The sequence below is a fragment of the Calonectris borealis genome, chromosome 2 (assembly GCF_964195595.1).
Source record: "Calonectris borealis chromosome 2, bCalBor7.hap1.2, whole genome shotgun sequence".
In the NCBI taxonomy this organism is placed as follows: domain Eukaryota; kingdom Metazoa; phylum Chordata; class Aves; order Procellariiformes; family Procellariidae; genus Calonectris; species Calonectris borealis.
The window spans coordinates 102,723,779-102,745,860 of record NC_134313.1 but is presented as its reverse complement, the minus strand read 5'-3'; the positions used below and the strand labels follow the sequence as shown (position 1 = coordinate 102,745,860).

The 22,082-nt window shown below is 37.8% G+C and overlaps 1 protein-coding gene across 13 annotated transcripts in view; it reads right to left on the bottom strand.

Annotated features, from left to right (window-relative positions):
* CDKAL1 (CDKAL1 threonylcarbamoyladenosine tRNA methylthiotransferase) overlaps nucleotides 1–22,082 on the bottom strand; it is a 434,025-nt gene that overhangs the window by 100,724 nt on the left and 311,219 nt on the right. For all 13 annotated transcript variants that reach the window (XM_075142821.1, XM_075142824.1, XM_075142820.1 and 10 more), the window contains one exon: nucleotides 14,753–14,933. In XM_075142821.1, coding sequence (XP_074998922.1) covers nucleotides 14,753–14,933 — 181 coding nt within the window. The remainder of the gene's footprint in view (nucleotides 1–14,752; nucleotides 14,934–22,082) is intronic.

Genomic DNA, 22,082 nt, shown 5'->3' with positions numbered 1-22,082 from the left:
GAGGCTGCTGCCTGCATCACTGCTGTGTACAACTGTTCACATGTTGGAGTCTGTGGGAGCCTAGCAAGATCCTCCTAAATTTACAACAAGCAAGACTCTGGACAGAAGGTTCCCTAATATATGTATGTACGCATGTATATGTGTGTGCGTGCGCGCACTTTACAGGGGTAGAGATTTTTTTAGGTTACAAAATTCTGACAACTCAATCATGCACTGATTTAAATTTTAAACTCGTAGTCCTTAGTTTGTAGCACTTAAAGAAACAAGTTTAGGAAGATGAGATAGAGAGAAAGATACATTCAGATACTATGCCATACTATGTGGGCCACTAAAAATGTATGCATATGACTGTGCAAACAATTTTTCACTTTTTTGTTTCAGTAAGTTTTAAAAATGCCACATTATATGGGAGATACACAGAGACACTTTTTATTTCTATCTTCAGCTGGAAAAGTATGTGAAAGCCTGATGAAGAATGGATTAAAGTGCTGCTGCAGGACTGAGTTAAATACTCTAAAATCATATATGTACGAACACATAAGTATGCCACATGGAGGGGTTTCCCTAAAGCAATACTTTTGTAAGTGAATTGTTTCAAGCTTGTTACTAAAATATACGTCAGTGCGTGCTACTCAAAAGACAGGTAGTGTTTAACACGCAGTTATAAAAATAAGAACCAGAAACCAACATCAACTAGTGATGTTTTTATGACAACATACATAGACAACGTTAATAGCGAGGAAACAACACATTACCATAATTTCATTATTTTCCCCTGCTGTATGCATACATGCAAGTAACACATATTGTGCTCTAAATATTTCCTTTCTCTGTCTCTCATTTTCTGGGCCTCATATTTTTGAGGTCTCATTTTTAACTATTGAGATTTTTTAAAGGGACACTGGTCACCTGAGACACATATTATATGCTTAAAATATAGTAACAATAAAGGATCCTTTTAGAACACATCCAGAATTATAAACCAATAAAGCCAAGAGTTAGTGACCTTCTTGGTGTTTTTACTCTTTCTTCTTGTGCATTGATTTTTAGCAATAATGAAATATTTTCTGATGTTTTAAGTGGATTACACTGTGGATTATTATTCCACTTTTGATCAGGAAAGATCACTTAAAGAACAAATAGGTAGAATCTAAAAAAACCAACCAAACAAAAAAAAACCCATACAGGATGAATCTCTAAAACTGTTTAAAATATTTTCTGCACAAGTTAACCAGCAGAGAATTTTGTGTTGACTACTTCAGAAAAATAAAGCCTAACTTAAATTTTTTTTTTTTAAATAATGGTGTGAAAATAGGGTAAACGTAAGGGTATCCTAACAATACATTTTTATAAACAGAAAATACTTTAGAAAAGTAAGATTAGAAATGAAATAACTATACCAAATACTAAACATTGTAGGCTCACACAGGTATATTGCACTTCTCTGGTGATCCTCTTTTCATGCTCAGGTGATAATTACCTGTCTTTCAGATGATATTAATGTAGCCTAAAACTTGTTTATTTTCCTTTCATGCATGGTATTGTAGATCTACGACATTTATTATGAAGGATAATTACAATATCGCCGAGATATTTTTATTACAGGTTACTTAAAAGCAGTTTAAATAGAATATTCTCAGTTTTTCATCTAGGAATAAAAGGGACAAAATTACTCCCCAATATGAAGGTATCACTGGTTTCCTTTAGACTTGACTTTCAGTTTTAAAAAGTCTATTTTCACCTTCAAGGTTCTTAATTCCAGCCTAATACTGCGACAGATCTGCACATTCTACCAGTTCCCTTGAAGGTGTCAGCCTCAATATATCGTCAGCAAGTTCTCCTGCTTTTGTTTTTCTGCTTCCATCATTTAAAATCCCTCCAGTATATGGAGCTGCCTTCAGTAACAGGAATCCATATCTGTTTCCGTTCAAATATTCTTCTTTTCCTTCATGATCACAGTGAATAGCAACATGGGTCAAGGCAACCAGATGCATGTATTTACGTCAGTTCTCTCCCCTCACCTACCAGCTTCTCCTCCATTTCTCTTTTACATACTGCTGACCAGAATTAACATACAATTTTATTTTGCCACAGGAACCTTATTTAAGTTAGAGCTTATAATGCATCTCACACACTTGAGCATGCTAACAACCAAGAGCAACATTGTTTTTCTTTCAAACGAGTCAGGGAAACCACATTCCCTGCTTGTGTAGCATCTAATGGATTACATAATTCAGAGTTACAACCACATTAAACTTTGTGAGCCAAGGTAAAATTTAACTACAACTTTGACAGACTTCGGGAGAAGAATGAAGGCACTTTGCAAGTATTTTCACAGTTTTATTCCCCAGTATTACCAAAAGCACGGAGGCTCCAGCGTAACAGACACTTGCAACAGCAAAAACCACAAGATTGGAGCTTTCTTTTCTGAAACAGCACGCCTAAGGCGTTTTGTATTATGGCATTCTCTAACTTCAGTAACATGCGTTTTCTGAGCAATAATGAAGCTATGTCTTTCTTTCCCCCCCTGTCACATCTGTGATCTCAAAACTACAAAGGCCTTGGGTAGTTCCAAACTCCAAACTTTTATAAAATGGAATGGAGTAGCTCTATCTAAAGACACTGACTAGCCTAACTTTACTCTCCGAAGAGTTACTTGGCAAAAGACCAGAGAGAGAGATGTATTCCAGCCAAGGTACATTTAAAACCCTTGCTTGGAAATGCAATCCATAAAGCCTTAAATCTATGTACCTATAACCACAATACAGATATGAGCCAAGCCACTGAAACTGCCACATTATCAAAGTTTACAGATTGCTTTTTATTCTGCAAAACATTTTTTTAAAAAGTGATCAGAAACCAGTGAACCGTTCTTTTTGACTTCGAGTTATTCAGTGCGTCACCCTCTTAGAAATGATCCTGAAAAAAACGTTGTGCCCCAACCAGATTTCTTGATAAAATCGTAACCGGTGTTCGTTATGCTCTCGTGTCTGTGCCCTGTAAGGTCTGAAAGGGCAGAAGTGACAATACAGGCTTGACAAGTTTTCTCCTTCCTCCTACTGATATAATTCCTATTTTTCTGATCACATCTATAATGAAGCATACAAAATCATTTGGGGACGAGCTAGTCTTTTTGACCTAACCTACCTGAATTACTATGTTAAAATAGACTCACTGTTCTACTTTAACTATTGATACACGTGCATTTCATTATTTAGCTTGGTTTAAGAAATTACTTTCTAATAATTTTTGATGCATACATAGAAAATGTCACTTAGTGAATAATGTGTTATATTCGGCAGTTTACCTCGACGTTCCAAGATGGTGGACATTTTTTCCCAATTCCAATTAACAACAGAATTATACATTCATAATTCATATTTTGTATACTCTTTAGTCTTTTGTATACTCAGTGACTCTTTCTAAAAAATTTAGAACAAAGTTTTATGAGCCCATGCAATGTGGTTTTTGTCTAAAAGAGGAAAATATATAAAAAACTTTATGCACCTTTACTAATCATATTAATCTAGAAAATGATCACAAACATTAGTGATCCTGTTTTCAGGATTATGGCAACATCTATTTTACATTTTAAGTAGAGATTCTTATTTACAGAAAAATACAAACATTTTCAAAAACTAGCATAGGATCTTCATAAGATCATCTGTCAACCTATTTGAAAATAATTTGTGGAAGGATCCATTTTCAATTAAACTATGGGCATTGCAATTTCTTCCTTCTTACCTCCCATATAATTTCAGCTATGTAATACAGACTCCTCAAACGCACATATTTTACAAATATTACTGAATTCTATTCCTTCTGGTACATTTGAGTTATTTAATTTAGTTTAGGATTAATGTTTGTTATTCCTGTCATTTTTCATAATAAAATCTCCCCCTTAGCAGAGGATAAATTATGCAAAATTTATTCTGAAGGCTTTCACAAAGAAATCCTTAATTTCAAAAAAGGCCTTCAACACTCGTTCATCTTGAGGGTCCTTAAATTGGGTATAGTTTGTAAATGCTCTGTCTCACTTCTGGCAGATTTTTATGTCTGAAATTCATATTGAAATTTCATAATCTATATGAGGTGGGTATTTTCGAAGGATGCCACTGTAACTGATTAGGAAAACTGTTTAGCTCAAAAAGATTTTGTAGAACAAAAGTATCCGACAGAAACTTGGCCTGGGGTATAGGCCATATTTCGAATTAGATTGACACTAAATCAGAAATAACATGATTGGTCACGAGGGCCAGACTGATTTTGAATATATATAGTTATTGCACCCAGTTATGCAATAATATAAACCAGAATGAACTGCAAACTACATTTTAGTAATGAAATGTAATTTTTATATATATATTAAGCCCAGGACATATATGGGCTTACGTATAAACCCAGGACTGACCTGTCTGCAATGCACTCTTTTCCTTTTTATAATCTGGTGAGATATCTGTGTGCTCTATTGCACAACAGCAGCTTTGAAAGCACCAGGTTTTCCAGCATCCCAGAAAGAATAAAAAGAGCAGAAAAGAAGTGCTCCAGAAGGTAGTGTGGTACAAATAGTCAGTGGTAAACAGTGCTCAAGTGCTTGCTGTATGGGAGAGACCACTCGTGTACCCACCACACACAAATTCACTAGACACACAAAAATTGCCCTCACTGTTTCACCTTAATCTATTATTCAGCCCTCCACACTACCTCCAGTTTTTCAGCAATTCCAAGTTCCATGTGGATTTTTAGCACAGTGACCGGCGGTGCAGGCGCAGCAATGAAAACAGCGGAAGATATGAGTTCCAAAGCACTCAGTGACCTGATTGACTGTGATGGCTTTGAAGGAGTGTGCTTGGATTATCAAAGACAGATGAAGTTCAGGAAAGGGTCACCAAGAACCTACCTCAGGATATTTCAGTGTCCTTTTCTTCCAAAGCACAATTTATGGGTCATCATAAATGTCACATGATTTGCAAATGATGGACAAGCTTAGTCACCTCCATGATAAAAAAAAAATTAATGAAATCAAATGCACATTAAAAAAATTTGAAGGCAAACTGTGGGTTTAAAAAAGTAAGAGAATTATATTGATAAGTCTGTAGTGTTTTTTAAAAAAGAAATAAATTCTAAACCGGACTTACAGCACTGGCAAATTCTGTTCCTCGAGTCTAAAATAACAGTTAAGAAAGCCACAAAACTAATACACTCAACCAGAGCCTATTTATGCTAGGCAACAAAGACAGTAAAGTAGTAAAGCTTAAATGATTTCAGTAACATAATTAATATCAGACCTGGATAGGTTCTTAATTTGCTATCTGTGTTAAGTCACAAATTATTAAATCTAAACCATGTTCTCATTTGAGGAAGTCTGGAATTGCCAAAGCCAAGAGGGTTTTTTTTAAAACTAATAGTTTTTTCTGTTCAGCTGCATACATCCAATTTCAGGGATTAAGTTATGGGCAATGCTCCCTTATGTCTACAACTGCTGGCACTGTTTCCAGCTCTGAGCAGACTGGTTCATAAAGTATATTAAAATTCTGAATTAAAAAAGAGAAAAATTCCCAGTATTGCAGAAGTTACCCAACTGTAATTCAAGTAAAAATTAAAAAAAGACTCAGTTAAAACTTCTTCCATGGTTCTTCCACTTCATTATGAGCCAATGAAGAGCATAGAAGGACAAAGAATACATAAACATAAAGTTGCCACAGAGGTCCCTTCTGTATGAGCTTCTGTGAATGGGTTCTATAGGCATCTATGGATTTGGATGGAGTTGTAACAGAAAAACAGCAGGCCAAAGATGGTAACATTACCTGCTGAAAATGCAGCATATGAAAATTTTCCAAGGACTAATAAGCTCTAAAACTAGTACTCATGCTGAATCTGCAATAACTAACAAACTCAGGACACCAACAGTCTGTTCAATCTGCTCAAGGACTGTATGATCAACAACAGACAAAGAGACTTGGACCGCATCCAAGAGGGTAGTGACTCCTATATGCAGGTGAAGACTGCAGGATTACGTTTGTATCTAAAGGAACAAAGATCCCTCTGAGGGACTTTCCAAGCACCCACCTCGAAGCCACAGGTTGACCCTCCACATCTGAGCACACAGCTGGGGCTGGCCTCCTAGCTGCTGCTCCACAGGTAACCACAGGTGAGCATGCCAGTGAATGCCAGTGACTAAATGAATGTGTTGTGCAAATAGTTATCTGCTTTTAATAAAAATGCCTTGGTTCTACTAATAACAACAGCTTAATGAGTAAAAGGTGTTTGAAGAAATTTTGTTTCTCTCTCTGCCTCACTTCAAGCCCCTATCAGTGAAGAGGGAATTTACAAAACAGCCCTTAAACTTCCTGTACCACTCTAACTTGAAACCCCACATCAGAGTACATAATTCATAATCACTGGTAAAGGAAAAAGATGCACAATTTTCAGCTTTTATTGCCCTCATGACATCTGTCTTACCGATTCAATCTTGGTAATTAACGGCAGAGGCTTCCAATATACTCCATGTATGAGCATATTCATGCAGTTTGTAGTGTGATTTAAATGTAAAAACAGTAAAATTAATTTATGCATTGAGTTTATCCTGATGCCATTTTGTATAAACTTCTTTTGAAGAACAATGCTATGATCTTGAAAATTTCAATGAACTAAGTTTAGATAGGAAATACAGAAGAATTATATACTCTTCTGCATTTTTATAAGCAACTGCAATGGATGCTAAACCATAAAAGCCTACAAAAAAAGAAAAAAACCCGTGATACCAGTAAACTCGTTTCACTAAACTACATTTCCATCTTTTGACTTTGAATTTTTCTGAGAAAAAGATTTATAGTGAAAGGAGAAATTTACCTGAGATGCTGATCACATACATATTTATACTGGAGGTAAAAATTATTTTCTCCCTTAAAATTAAAGACTATTTCACCTTATCTGTAGAGAGTACCTTCCTTCCCTTCTATTCAGCGCAGGAGTATGTGGTATACAAAACTCCTGATGCTATTTCAGCTTCCTTGCAACTAAATTCTCATAATTCCATCAGGGTTTCCAGACAGACTCACAGAGGAAGGAGGATGGGTAATGAATGCTCATGACCATTACAAATCTTACAGGACTACACTTTCCTAAAAGTAATTTTTTTATATTGGACAGTCAACATGTGGGCTGTACATGGCTACAAGTATCAACCCACAAAATTATACCACGTTGTTGGTGGTTTCAGAATCCTTGCAAATTCTGCAACTATTTCTGGCTTGACAGTGAAATTTAGAAAGAACTCTGCCTCCTCCTCCACATGTATATTCTCCACATTTTATTTTCCAGTGCCCTTTAATTCTTTTTCTTAACAGCGTGGTCTAGATTGAACCCATAGCTGTACATGTACTTTAAGATGCTCAAATTTGCAGACGGAATTTGTAAAAGGTTTATGAAGAAGCTGTCGGTAATTTTCATTCCAATCAGTTTCTGCTGTAAAAACAAAATTCAAAAAAGTAGAACACCAACTTGGTTTCCCAAGTGGATTTCCAGTCTAGCTTTGAATTTTGACTTGCTTTCTCAAGCAAGACAGTCGTGCTCCTTGAAAGCGTAAGGCTTCTATTCTACCAGGTGCCTGAAGTACACCAGTGCAAGATTTAAGAGCCACGGCTCCTGGCTAGAGTCAAAATATTCTTGTCCTTTCTCAGGGGTCTGACTCTGCACAGCCCAGCTGTGACTGTGCAATTTAACTGATTCCTCAGATTCAGCTATGAAGTGAATTTTCAGCAGCTCCATCGGTAGATCATTTATAGCTTTCCAAAAGGGTACAACCCATTTTAAAACCTACCGGCTCAATTGTCTCCCACAACAACAAAAACAGATTTTCATTTCAGCACCTAGTCAAATACCTTAAAGTGGTTTGAACCTGAGTTGAATCTAGCCCTAAAATAAAACTGTCTTCAAACTTTTGTAGCATTCTATTTAGTAGCTTAGTCTGACCACAAGAAAAACTATTCACAGGTAATTACCTTCCTTTGAATTCGTCACACAGACCCGCAGTTCTGGCTGCACACCAAATGGTGAGCGCTGTGGTAGATTTAAAGATACAGCATAAAAGAAGTTAAACATTTTGAGCATCTTTAAAACAGGGAAAAAGGAGGAACCAGGCTTTCATAGGTCAGTCAGTTTATATAGTTCCTGGAAAAACAGGGAGGAAAATATGCAAAACTATTTGTAAGCATCCAGAAAGTAACACAAAGAGCCAACACTGATTGGCCAGTAACCAATGGCTATATCAATCAAAATGAATCCCATCAGAGAATAACTGGCCTTATAGATAAGAGAAAGCATAGCTATCTTGATGGTTTGTAAGGCTTTCTGCAGTACCTCACATGTTGTTTTCATAAAAAACTTAAGGAAACATGGTGTAAATAAAACCACCAGAGAGCAAGTGCAAAACTTGCTGGAAAATGTTAACTTGGAATACTTCAATAGTTCACTGACAAATATGAAGGATTATATATGTATTTTTCCTTCATGGTCAGCCTCCTCCTCCAGCTTTCACATTTTTAACTCTCTGGTCCCAAACTTGCTGTAAAAGTCTTCACTCAGATCTTTATTCTGGCTGAGAAAACAAAGTGTAGTACAGAGGTTCAGCAGTCAAACTCAGTCATTAATCAGCCTTGGCTTCTCTTTCACAGAAAGTACATTCTGCATGTTACACCATGCATTATTGCATGGGGGGGTGTCAGGGGCCAAGCATCTTCAATACACCAAGAGCAGTTATCACAGCTGCATCTAACTCCTGGGGCATGTAATGCCATTTAGTCACAGCACTAAGTTAGCACAACAAGGGAGCTCAAATGCAGTGATGGTAGACCAGAGTAGCAGTACTGTTGAATAAGTGGCATTGTTCCTTTTCCTACTCACTTTTCCTACTCCTTTTTCTTTCCTTTTCTCCCACATCCTGATCTCCCCAGCTCTCTTAATTTTAGAATAAGAATATCCCTACGTATTCCCGTTGTATGATCTTTGGATTGGCCACCACTAAGCTAAGGCAAGAAGTATTACTGATTCTGCTATGCCTGTGAGTATTAGAAACAAGGGAGATGGTCCCTTCTTTTCTGGGCATTTAAATCACATTTAACTAATCAACACCATCCTAAGATCCACTCTCTGACCTGCAAGTGCTTAACAGTGCAATTGGTTCTCTCACATATCACAGAGTACATGAAACTCTATAAAGTTATTTCTAAATCCATCCCAGACAGCAGATGAATTCTTTCCTTGCCCTAGCTCCGACCCTGGTTTCCCTAGGCACACTGTGCCACATCACTACCCACTAACGCCTGAAGCACGTGCTCAAAGGCAAGAGCAGCCCTCAATTGTCATCTCTCCTTACCGTCTGCTCGACAGGGAGCTTACTAACCTTTTCTTTGATCGTACAACTGCAAGGTTCAGCTGTGCTCTCTTTCCTTTAGAGTTGTGAACAGAGCAAAAGGTGTCCCTTGCACAAGCAATGCTATTCCAGTTGCTGTCATGCTGGTTGGAGTTACAAAGTGCTGAAGGAGAGGACAGCTAATATTGCCTGATGCAGGAATGTGGTTATTTCTCAGTCAGCCAGGGACAACTTGGTGACACATGAACAATTATTTGTTCTGAATAGGTAAGAGCACATGAGCTACCACAAAAGATTCAACTGTTTGTGCATGGACATTCAGAACTACAAAATCTATATCCACCCAGCAAAGGAGGAATACTTCATACTGGTATCTGCTGGTACCCAACAATACCTATTTCTAGTGCCTTCCAGAATTTTAATCAGTGAAGAGAGGTATGGGGGATCTGCAGCCACTCAGTCATGAACGGGTGTCAGGAAACTTCTTGGAGATCTCTTAGAGGGAAGCAAAAGCAAAGTGGTCTAAGTAAAATAAGTAGCCAACATAGAACAAAGGCATAAAATACAAGATGGTTGGTCTGCTCCCACAGAAATTGTCAAACACAACTTGTCTGGCAGACAACACTGAGAAGGTGCATATGGCATTATGCTATCCTTACAGAAAAAAAATCTCTTAGTGCATTGTGTACTGCTCCTACAATTGGTAAATATAGTGACAGATCTAAGTGATGGTTTGATTAAATGGAGGGGGATACAATGTCTGATCATAGATTTTTTTTTTTCCCTAGTAATGATGGTTATATTTAACAGATAAAATGCCCAGTGTATAGATGAATGAGGTTTTAGATTCAGGAGTTTTGCCTGGACACAGTATTTGAGGGTGGATGGATGGCAGAGTGGTAAACCACCTGCAGTGTGGTTGGATGGACATGGCACATTCCTACAGAGGAGAAACAGAATATAGGCCTGGCCATTCTTGAACCAAAAGCAACTGCTAGCCTAGGGCAAATATTAGGGATGAAGGCTGCTGAAAACTGAGCTTTCAGAGACTGGATAGACACTTTCAGGTGTGAGACAAGGTCTCACATCTTTGTCCACCATGGACATGGCATGCCCACCATTCCCTTCGTGTACTGAAATGCTTTAGTAACTCCCCGCTATGCATCATAAGAGAAAATATCCTGTACCTATCTCTATTTCTGAAGCAAATTATTTTTGAGATCAAATAGTAGTTCAGTTATGAAGTTTGTAACTTGGTTATTCACTTCAGTATAGTAAGCACAGTGCTGAACACAACTAATACAGAGAGAAAAATTTAAGGAGACACTTTTCAGAGGAATTAAAAGAAAGGTTCAGTAGTTGACTGACATAAAATTTTCTAGCTGGCAGCAATGTAATTATTTGATGATATATAAAAAGAGAGAAGGAAAGAGATTGTAAGAGGAAGTGAATATATAGTCTTTTATCTAGACATCACAATGCTTTTTTTTTAAAAATCTCATTATTACACCAATAATTGAAACTGAATTGCTTACACTATTGAAAATACATATAGAAAGACTGGAATCCACACTGCAGTTGAGGGTAGTGTAATCATGAAGCTGAGTCACATTACTGCTCTCAAAACAGCTGCCATCTCCTATTCTCAGTAGAGATGAACTTAATTGTACCTTACTACAATACCTATTTTCAAAATGGCTATTTCCTCACGTTGTTTCCACATGACGGAAATCAAGCTGATCCTGAGATGATGTCCCCTAATGGTTTCAGAAATTATGATGGATCAAATCTTAAGGACAGAGAGAGAAATCTCCTCGCAAGTCCCCAGACAAGTAACAGCTACCTTGAAAAAATACAGGACAGAGAAATTAAAATTATCAAGAACATAAGGTGTTACAGATCTTTAATTTTAGAGAAAAAGAGTACACTTAGAATTAAAGCATTCTGATCCTTTGCAGTGCCACTAAATATAAAATCTCTATCAGACACATCTAAATCATGTTCTTTTACATTGCTTATTAAAATATTTATCTGACTAGAATCCGTAATTTGAGTTACACAACTATCAGCACTATCACTTTTACGACTGAATGCAATAGGGAAATGGAGAAATCCAGTTCCAAAATAATAATAACAATCTACAAAACAGCATTTCACAGTTAACATACTTCAGAGTGAGAATTTTCTACAGACAGCCCACTGGAGATAACGAGCATCCAGACTCATCTCTGAAACAATGTATTTAGCAGTAAGTGGATAAAATGGGAGTAAAAGCCAAGAAAAACAGAATTTTGGGGTAGTATTTAAGTTCTGAACAACATCTTGACTCGTTTTTCATGTACATGACTCAGCATCACTGCAATTGCTTATAAAGAAAAACAAACAAAAAAATCATGCCTAGTTTTGCTTAACTGTGCTCTAACTTTTCTCTAAACCGGAGACAGCATTTATGGTAAGCATAACCTAATTGATGGTTACAAAATGATGAGACCATTTAGACAGATGTCTGATTCTCCATGGACATTTTTTCTCCAGGAGAAACAAGAAAGGCCTGCAGCCTTAACTGTCTTTTCTGAATTTATGGTGGCAGATCTGTCCATCTGGATTAGTATCATCTGCCCTTTTAGAAAAATATCAGTGCCTTTAAGGCTTCCAAAGATAAATTATCTATATGAAGGAAAGATTCCATGTTGACCTACTGATTTTTTTTTCTATTAAGATAAACTCAAATGAGGATTTTCTCCAAAAAGGCAATTATATTTACAACTTCCACCAAAACTATCCACTAAAAATTTGAAAGCACTAAATGATACTACACTTAATACTCCACAGACTGTCCCTAAAAGTTATAAGGTCTTCCTAAAAAGAGCTAACTTAAAAGGAACTGACAAGGCAAATATGTTATTATGGCAGCTGTGATACTTGGGCAGAATCACTGAAGCTGTCTTGAACCAGTGTTGGAGAAGTGGAACTCACTAAAGTGGAGCAGTTTGCAAATAGCAATAGATCTGTCCATTGCAGAATTATTGCAAAGCTGAAATAACATAGCAAATACACCCAGTCTTTAAGAAAAAAGACAAGAATAACAATTGTCAAATAACTTGCTCACTGGTTCAGCATCTGTAGTTAAATAATACATCAAAATTCTCTTCATGGAAAGAGATCCTACCAACAGATCCACTGCAGAGGATAATGTTATGTACAAGCACTAGCTCACAAGTTCAGGCTGGTAATACAATGTACCACACGTACACTCAGACGCTTGCATGTAACAGTTGGATGTCACTTTATGTGCTATTTCTTTCCCTATGCAAATGAAATAAAATAAATTCATTAACAGTAAGATGACACGAATAATATTTTATTAAAGAATGAAGGGGTAAGAGTGCATAATGTGGATGGTAACATGCTACTTCCTTCTCCTAGCAGAGAAACATACATAAGTCACTCTAGGCAAGGAATGACAAATGAAATGCCTGTCCATTCTTGGTAAGGCAGGAAAGACCATCAGCTTCTGTCTAGAAGTAATGTGAATATAAAACATAAGAGATTAGCACAAGCTCTTCCTGCTCTGTTTGACTAGTTACTCTCCATTTCTACAAAGAGATAAAAGAACAAAGGATCTCATTACACAGGATTTTTGGAGGACTATAGCGGAAAAAAAATGGAGAAACAAAATGTATTAATTACAGATTTTCATCAGCCCTGGATTAGAGGCCCCATCTTCTTTGAAGGTTCTAAGAAGGTTCTAATTCACTAAAAACAGTAAGTACTAGTACTACAAATAATAAGGAAGAATGTTAAATGGGTTAAAATGACATTACCATTTTCCAAGGAACACTCCTAACCACAGAAAGCTAATTTTCTTATAATAATTTAGCTCTTCACATATTGTCTTCCCATGGCACCCAGTTAAACAGAAGAGGGTAAATTAACCTACGCTCTTTGTTCTCTTGTGAAAATAGCACGCTTGTGGATGAAAGAATGCAGAACAGAAACATAAATCAATGTTTTGATTTTCAAGCTTCCTAACTTCCAAAAATTACATTTCTGCATTTTTTTCATTTACAAAAGTTTGTAAAAAGCATTCAAAACTAATAAAAATAATTCAACAGCGTGAGTTGGTTACACTAAGTAGACTATTTCAACAGCAGCTATTTATATTTGAAAACTCAGTATTTCCCATTACGAGATAGCCTACAATAAATGAGCAGTCATTGCTCAAGCTGTACTTCTCTAAACAATAAACTGAAGAAGCCAAATATAATCTCATCTCTCAGCTGACCTATGGAATTTGTGTCAGCTGACACATCCTATGGAACTCTCAGTATATACCACTTACTGAGAGTAAGCAGAAATACTTTGCTTAGCTTTCAGATGTATAAGCGAAGGGATACAAGTACTGATATGTAGTAGTTTTGTCTATGTGTTAGTGTACCAGGATACATAAATTGAAAGAAACTTTTTTTTTATTTAAACTGATTTACATTGTTGGCTGACTTTCATTCTTACACCGAAAGGAAATATAAATGTTATTTATGAGCATAATAATGAGATAATAATGAGTTGAATCAGACATCAGTCTTGTATACTTTGTTTCAAGATTCAGATTACAAAAATTGCAAATACAATTTTTTAAAAATAAATCAAACCATATCTTCAGATGTGATTGCTGTTATTATTGCTTATAAATAGCTATTTATATAAATGAAAATACAGTCAATAACCATCCACCTTCTATATCAAAACAAGCTGTTTTCCTCATGGGAATTTGAGATGAGAATGTTGATGGTTAGGAAGGGTTACACTTCTCAGTCAAAAGTAGAAAGAAAGAAAGAAAACACCTGAAAACTGAAAGATTACATGCTAATTTCATCAATGGCCTTTAACATGCAGACTGAAGGAAGCAGAGTTTATAAGCAGTGCATAAGGAGAGTCTCGAGAAGAAGTTGCCTGCAAATTTGGTATTTGACAAATAAAGATTATCATTGCTCTATTATTAGTACTTTGCATAATTATTCACAATAAGCTTGAGATTGCTGGAGTCACAAAAGTCTTGCAATGGAAAAAAAATTAATAGTCGTAATCAATCAGCTACCACTCGTGGTACTCATTCAGCCAAAACTTGATAGAAAGAAGACACGACTTCAGTATAACCACTATTTTACCCTTCCTAACAGTCTGAACAGTAATTTATGTATAAAAATGCGTTCAGTGATCTAGCTAACCTCTAAAGGTAATTCAACAATCATTTCACTTACTGGACTGAAAAAAACCCTTAATTGACTTGTAGCATACCTTCAATTTCATGTGCACGGTTTATGTATTTAAAGACATCTGAGTACACTGTGTACAGTGGCACAAGAAAATGGATCTTACCACTGCAGCTGGAACTTGATGCATTTTTGCAGCCGGGGTTCCTGGGCGTGGGTAAAATTGATTAATAAACAAGCTCGGAAACCTGTACTGTTCCACAAGTTTCATTGTTTCTTGAAAATCTTCATCTGTCTCTCCTGGAAAACCACAGATGATGTCTGTAGCAATTGTTATTCCAGGCACTCTGTAAAGAAAGTAGAAAGGAACACTGAACTAAGGACATGTAAAAGTCTTGTTCCCTTAAAAGCTAGTGTACATAGACTTATAACTCTTCAACTTTATCTACAGAAATTGAGACCTAAAATGATCTTTGGAAAGAAAAATAATGAGATTTTAATACCATTGCTTGGTAATGAAAAATGCATTTGGTACTCAGCCCAGAGCACAGGGAACAGAAGAAACATATTGCAGCAAATATTGGATTAGGATTGTGACAGAAGAGTGAAAACATCTGGACAACTCCTCCTTCATTCGAAATTAGAGGTGATCAGCCGAGCTTGTAAATTTCTTGAATTCTGACTGCTTAATCCACAAAATTTATAACTTCTGAGACTTAGCCACTAGAATTTGTAAACTATTTAATATATTATAATGCTACTATCAAAGTAGAACAGGATATCCAAAAGAGGGAACTGGCACGCCATATAACCTAGCAATTTTGAACAAAATTGGCTTTGGAGCCAATAAGACATCTCTTAGTCACGAGTTAATTTCTAACTCAATACTCCATAAAATCAGCCTATTAAAGCCTGGCTTTAAAAGGAAAACAAAATACTTAAGTTTACAAATGCACAGGCACTGAGCTCTCTTGTTATTTAGCAAGGTCAACATTTCCTAACTGTTCCCCTTGGGCTGAACACGCAGAACCCTTATACGCAGCAGCTTAAGAGAGTGCAGCTAACAGAGGCAGACAACAGATGCAGCAGTTCGCGCAGCAGGGCGCACAGAAAGGGGGTGAAGTAAGGGGCCCTCAGTTGCAGTTGTGCCACAGTAACGGTCAGACACGGTGGTAACACGTCACTGAGCATTTTCCCCAGTAGATGTTGGAGTAGCCGTCCCTGCTAGGATCGACGCTTGCGCCCAGACTGAGCTTCAGATGGTGGATGCAGCCCTCCAAGTCCCAGGCTGCAGGGAGTCCCTGGGGGCTCTCTCTGAAGCCAGGAGGGGTGGCCCTCTGTCCTGCAGTAGCTGTGCTGTCTTGGAGGAGCTGTGCCTCCAAGTGGAGCAGTTACAGGAGGAAGTGAGCAGGCTGCACAGCATCGGAGAAGATGAAAGGGAGATAGACAGGATCATCTCTGCAACTCAACAGCTTGAAGAGCCTCAGCCCCCATGTGCAACAGAGAAGCAGGTAGTGTCAACCCCCACTACCAAGGGAAGCGAAACCTCTGGAGAAGGGGAAGAATGGAAGCTGGTGACTTCTGACACCAAGAAGAAGGATCTTGCCCCACCCAAGGGCTTACAACTGCAAAATAGGTTCATCTCCCTCAAAGTAAAAGAGGAGCCATATGTGCCGACAAGCAAAGTACCTGGTCCACCTAATCCCTAAACCACACAAGACTACCAGGAAGAAGCAGCGAGTCATCGGAATGGGTGATTCCCTGCTGTGGGGGACACAGGCACCCATCTGTCGACCCAACCAACCATCTAGAGAGGTTTACTGTCTGCCAGGGGCCAGGATTCAGGATGTTGTGGGGCTCATCTGGCCCTCCGACTACTACTCCCTGCTGTTATTTCATGTGGGCACAAATGATACTGCGAGTGGAAACCTGGACAATATTAAAAGTGACTACAGAGCTCTGGGGAGCAGTAGTCAAGGGCATGGGGGCTCAGGTGGTGTGCTCCTCATCAGGAAACACTTTTTTACTGAGGGTGACTGAGCACTGGCACACGTTGCCCAGGGAGGTTGTGGAGTCTCCCTCCTTGGAGATATTCAAAAGCTGTCTGGACATGGTCCTGGGCAATCGGCTCTAGGTGGCCCTGCTTCAGCATAGGGGGGTGGACAAAATGATCTCCAGAGATCCCTTCCAACCTCAACCCTTCTGTCATTCTGTGACATGGCCCAGAAAAATAAGTCCTACAACGAAGACATTACTGCATGGTATTTACAAAGCACTTTATGGGACCCAGGAGATACCAAACTCAGTTTTCCAAATCTGACACTAGCCAGCTGGATGACCACTGCCTTATAAGAAACTGGGAGACCACAGCACTGTTTTCTATTCAGCCTGCTTGTGTAAAGTGGGAATAATGATAGACCTCTTCTGCAGAGAGGCAGAAATGTATAGTGCTCAGAAGTGCTCAGTGCTCCCTACGGAGACAGATGAGACTGTTTCTACAACACAGAGTTGATTCTACACTATCAGTAACAATGATGAACTGGACAAAATATGATTTATGAGGAAAAGTAAAAACCCTATAAAGATATCGGTGATACCTGACCTAAAGCTGGCCCTGTTTCAAGGTGGGGGGAATAGATGAGATGACTTCCAGAGGTCCCTTCCAACCTAAGTAATTCTACAGTTCTTAAGTAGGCTACAGGCAAGGGAACAGCTGAGACAGATTCTTTTAGGGGTGAATGGCATGAAGACCACTGCCATAAGCAAAGCTAACACCTGAGCTTAAGAAGGGGTTTCCAAGACTGTCTCCAACCTAAAGAAATGGCTGGAAGGTTTCTCTTCCCCTCATCAGGACAAGAGACAGCAGAACTATAAATACAAACACATGTAATCCAAGTACCATTTATAAAGCATTTGAATGGCCAAAGAGATCTATCATTTCTTATTAAACAATACATCACCACAGAAAAAATAATGCTGTAGTTACAGTGGGTGAAGAAAATTGAGTTTGAATAGCTGAAAGAAAAACTTCTTGCAACAACGAGCTCTACTTGAACAGGAGAAACTGTTGGCAAAAGACCCAAGAAAGGGGAAGCAGAGAATATTGTTCTTAGTAATCTGATTAGGTGCAATATTAGAGCATGCATAGCTTATATTCACCACAGCGGCCTTCACACAAACAGTATATGGTAGTAAATATCTTCTGTGACTTTTTTTTCCTTTTTTTTTAACTTAAATCAATTTTTTATTTAAGTATTGGCAATGAGCTTATATTAAAGCAAATGTCTTGGCCTCCTTTTTACATGTGTCTGCACATATAGTTAGCTGCACAGGAATTTATTAGACATTATATTATTAGAATCTTCTTTCACCTTTTCCTTACGAAAAATCCCCACAAAAGAAACCAAATTCTTTCAATTCCTTTTTGAGTTCATGAATTCAGACTCCATCATTTGAGGTGAAGTTAAAACATGGCACTTGAATGTCAAATCAAAACATTTGAACATTTTCAAGGACTTGGTCCAATAATCGTAAGTGGGAAACACAAGCTGAATATTGCACAGAACAGCAAAAATCCCCAGAGCTGTTGGCTAAACAGCCTTGATTAACATTGCTTCCTTAAGACTGACAAACTGCAAGATATGAAGTTCTGCTTGATATCAAGTAACAACGAAATTTGTTAGCTTTAAGGACTGAGTGAACAGAGAAGCACTGTATTCCGCAACATGATTTTGTTCACATCGCAAATATCTTGTGCAGTAATAGTAAGCTTATGGAAGAAAAAGTATATTACTTTATAAATCAGTATCACACAACATCAGCTGCCATTTCTCAGAACATGTACAGAACATTCATTACTTTGACAAAACCATTATAATGAAGTTATTTTAACCATTCTAATGACACTATTGGCAACAGTCAAAGCATGTATTACCAATGGTAGTAGTAATACCATCCTTTATAAAGGTTTGGTTGTTTCTATAGCAACATGAATTATAAAGTCCAATCAAGCTGGATACAATAAAATATGCTCTTTTTCTTCATAACACCAGTTGTCATTCAGTTAAAAGGAAATTACATATTTTAAAAATTCATAAACTTTACAGATGTCTGAACTCCATTTGGTGATAAGGTGTTAATTATCTTAGTAATTAGATTTCTTCCTGGATGGAATTATTACACACAAAGAAAAGCTAGAGTATGAAAAGAGAATAAGGACCACAGTGTATTCAGCAACAGCAATTAATTACAGTTCAACCCAGTATGATTGCCTAAAATACAACATTGCATAGTGCATTTTTATACCATTGTTGATTATATTGTTTAAAAAGTAGTTTTAAAAGGGGAGAAAAGCATGAGATTTCACTCAGAATAAAATCCAGTTACTGAAAAAAAATCAAGCTCTTAGCCTTTCTCAAAGCATTGATGAACAAAAATAAGTACAATTAGTTCCACATGCGATACATCATTTCTTAATGAAAAAAGAGGGAAAAAAGATATAATTGAGGAAAAATATAAAACACATATACACTTGAAAATTAAAGCGACCTTTGCTCTAACCGTCTGAAAGAAAGCAGCACAAAATTCCTTATTGCACAGATTCAGATGATGTTTAAAAAAATTGTCTCAGCTATGAAATATGATGCAAAATTACACAAGAACCAATTATTTGTGCATCAGCCAATATCAAATTGTTTTTTGAAATGAAATGCAGTATATCTATTCTGAAGTAAACAAAGAAAAAACTGCTGAACATCCCCAGGAAGCATTTTGTAACATTTATTACATAAATGCATTTACAGTAAGTCTAAAAATTCAATTGCAGCAAATGTTTTCTAGGGTCAGTAGAGAAGCTCCACAACACATTGTCCAGTGAACCAAGAATACACAGTGATCCTTATGAAAGATAAAACGATTTTTAAAAAGCAGAAAGTTGCTTCAAACATACAGAAGCCTGGATGCTCCTTATATCCTAACTAATGGAGGTGGTCAGTCTGTTTCAATACTTCTGAGCATAAAATGACTTAAACTTTGCCAGCCATTTTAAACCCTCATAATCCTGACAAATGCTTAGAAAGATTGTGTGCAATCATTTTATTTGGCAATCATAAATCTTGCAAGATTTTTTTCTCTGAAGACATACTATCGTCTCCATTCACTTAACTTTAGAAACCAAGCAAAAACAGAGTCCCAAGTCGACTCTCAATTGGAACATTTTACAATAAAATTGTGGAATTTCAGAAAAAGATGAATTTGAGGAATAATCAATGCCACGTATAAGATAATACAGCCCTAATACTTAGGGTTCCTCAATATTCTCTCCTTTATGTCCCTCTACATAGATAAATCCCTTCCGTCTACTCAAGCAGATTTATGCTGTCAGCCTGAACCAGACCAGCAATACAATCACCATCATCTTGGGCAGCTCTGACCACCCAAAAAGAAGCAACTACTTCATCTTACAGTAAAGAAGTGTCCATTTTAGTGTGATGCTGTAAAGACCAGCACACCTAGAAATGATCATGAACAAGTGCTGAGAGGACAGATACCCAAAACCTCACAGAAAGGAGGAACAAATGTGTTTGAAAGGACACAGAAGAAATGCAACATCTTACCCTCTACCTGAAGAGGAACCAAGTCAGCCTCTTGGGTCAGAGAAAATAAGTGTTCTACCTCCCAGAGTAGTGGCTGATGCCTGGAATTAAAGTTGTGCATAAGTAAAGAACGTGCTGTGGGTACCTGCTGCCCTGAGAATTGCCTCCTCACAGCTCAGAGGTATCTGAGTTTAGCTCTAAACAAGCCTGGAAGAATAAATCAGTCTGAGGTGAGCTCTGTGCTACTACAGCTAGGTAGTTCCTGGAGCTCTGTTTGCTCAGGTATCTCTGTTGTGTGTTACTAGCCAGCAAGCAGTGCAGGCATACCCTCACAGTGACAAGTTTCCTGCTCGTTTCTGCCCAGGGGACCTAGTTACCAATGTTAGAGAAAACAGAAACTGGACTGGCAGTAACAGGAAAGTACAGCAGATACTACAGCGACAGTTACCACAGACCAATTTACCAACAGAGGAAAGTTAAAGAACTCTTGATGGAAGGTAAATTGGGAGTAAAATGCAAAATCCTGGTACTTTGATTTAGGAAAGACATAAAAGTGTCAAGCTGCCAAAAATAAAAAAAAACCCCTATTTTGACAGAGCAAGATGTCTAAGAAAACCAGCAGCAAAAGTGTGAAACTTGCTAGGATTCAGGTGTTACATGGATCATTTCATGTGGCTTTAGTTACAGAAAACATTTCCTTTAGCAATAACCATTACAAACCAAATCCATGCTCAGGGAAGAAATTATGTAAAGGAGCTAAAATTCATCAGCACCTTCACCAACTCATGTGACCACCTGAAGTTTTTTTGCATGATCACATATTCTTCCCACTTCCCTTTCAGCAATTAACATTTAAATCCAGCAATGACTTAAAGCCACCAACTTGCTCTTAACCAAGATCCCCCACTTCCACCCCTCCCAGTATAACAAAACACTGGATTAGAATAAATAGCTACATGAATAAAATTAAAACACTGTGTGTTCTTACAGAAGGGTACAAGAACTGCCTGGGAAATCTAGAGAATTAAGATCAAAACAAAAAATGTGATGACCTAGCAACTTCTTGATTCATAAATTAGAAATTCGCACTGAAAAAATGTTAGAAAAAGAAGTGGAATTCTTATGAAAATAAAACCAGTCTTCTCTGAAATGTTATTTCAGCCTCATATGTTATTTTATATTCTAGAACCTTTCTGCAGTATATGCCTGTTTAGGGAACTTGCAAATGAAATGAAGCTAATGGATGACATAATTTGAAGGTATCTGAGAGTTGGTCTTTCAAGTATATTTACAGAACCTAACATGCATCTCAACGTGCCATTTTGTGCTGGAGCTGAAGGAGATGTTTGCATAGAATTATAAAGGTTGGAAAAGACCTCTAAGATCATTGAGTCCAACCGTCAACCCAACACCACCATGCCCACTACACCATGTCCCTAAGCGCCTCATCTACATGTCTTTTAAATACTTCCAGGGATGGTGACTCAACCACTTCCCTGGGCAGCCTGTTCCAAGGCCTGACCACTCTTTCAGTAAAGAAATTTTTCCTAATGTCCAATCTAAACCTCCCTTGGCGCAACTTGAGGCCATTTCCTCTCATCCTATCGCTTGTTACTTGGGAGAAGAGACCAGCACCCACCTGACTACAACCTCCTTCCAGGTAGTTGGTAAGGTTTCCCCTGAGCCTCCTCTTCTCCAGGCTAAACAGTCCCAGTTCCCTCAGCCGCTCCTCATAAGGCTTGTGCTCCAGGCCCTTCACCAGCTTCGTTGCCCTCCTCTGGACACGCTCCAGCACCTCCATGTCCTTCTTGTAGTGAGGGGCCCAAAACTGAACACGGTATTCGAGGTGCGGCCTCACCAGTGCCAAGTACAGGGGCACGATCACCTCCCTGCTCCTGCTGG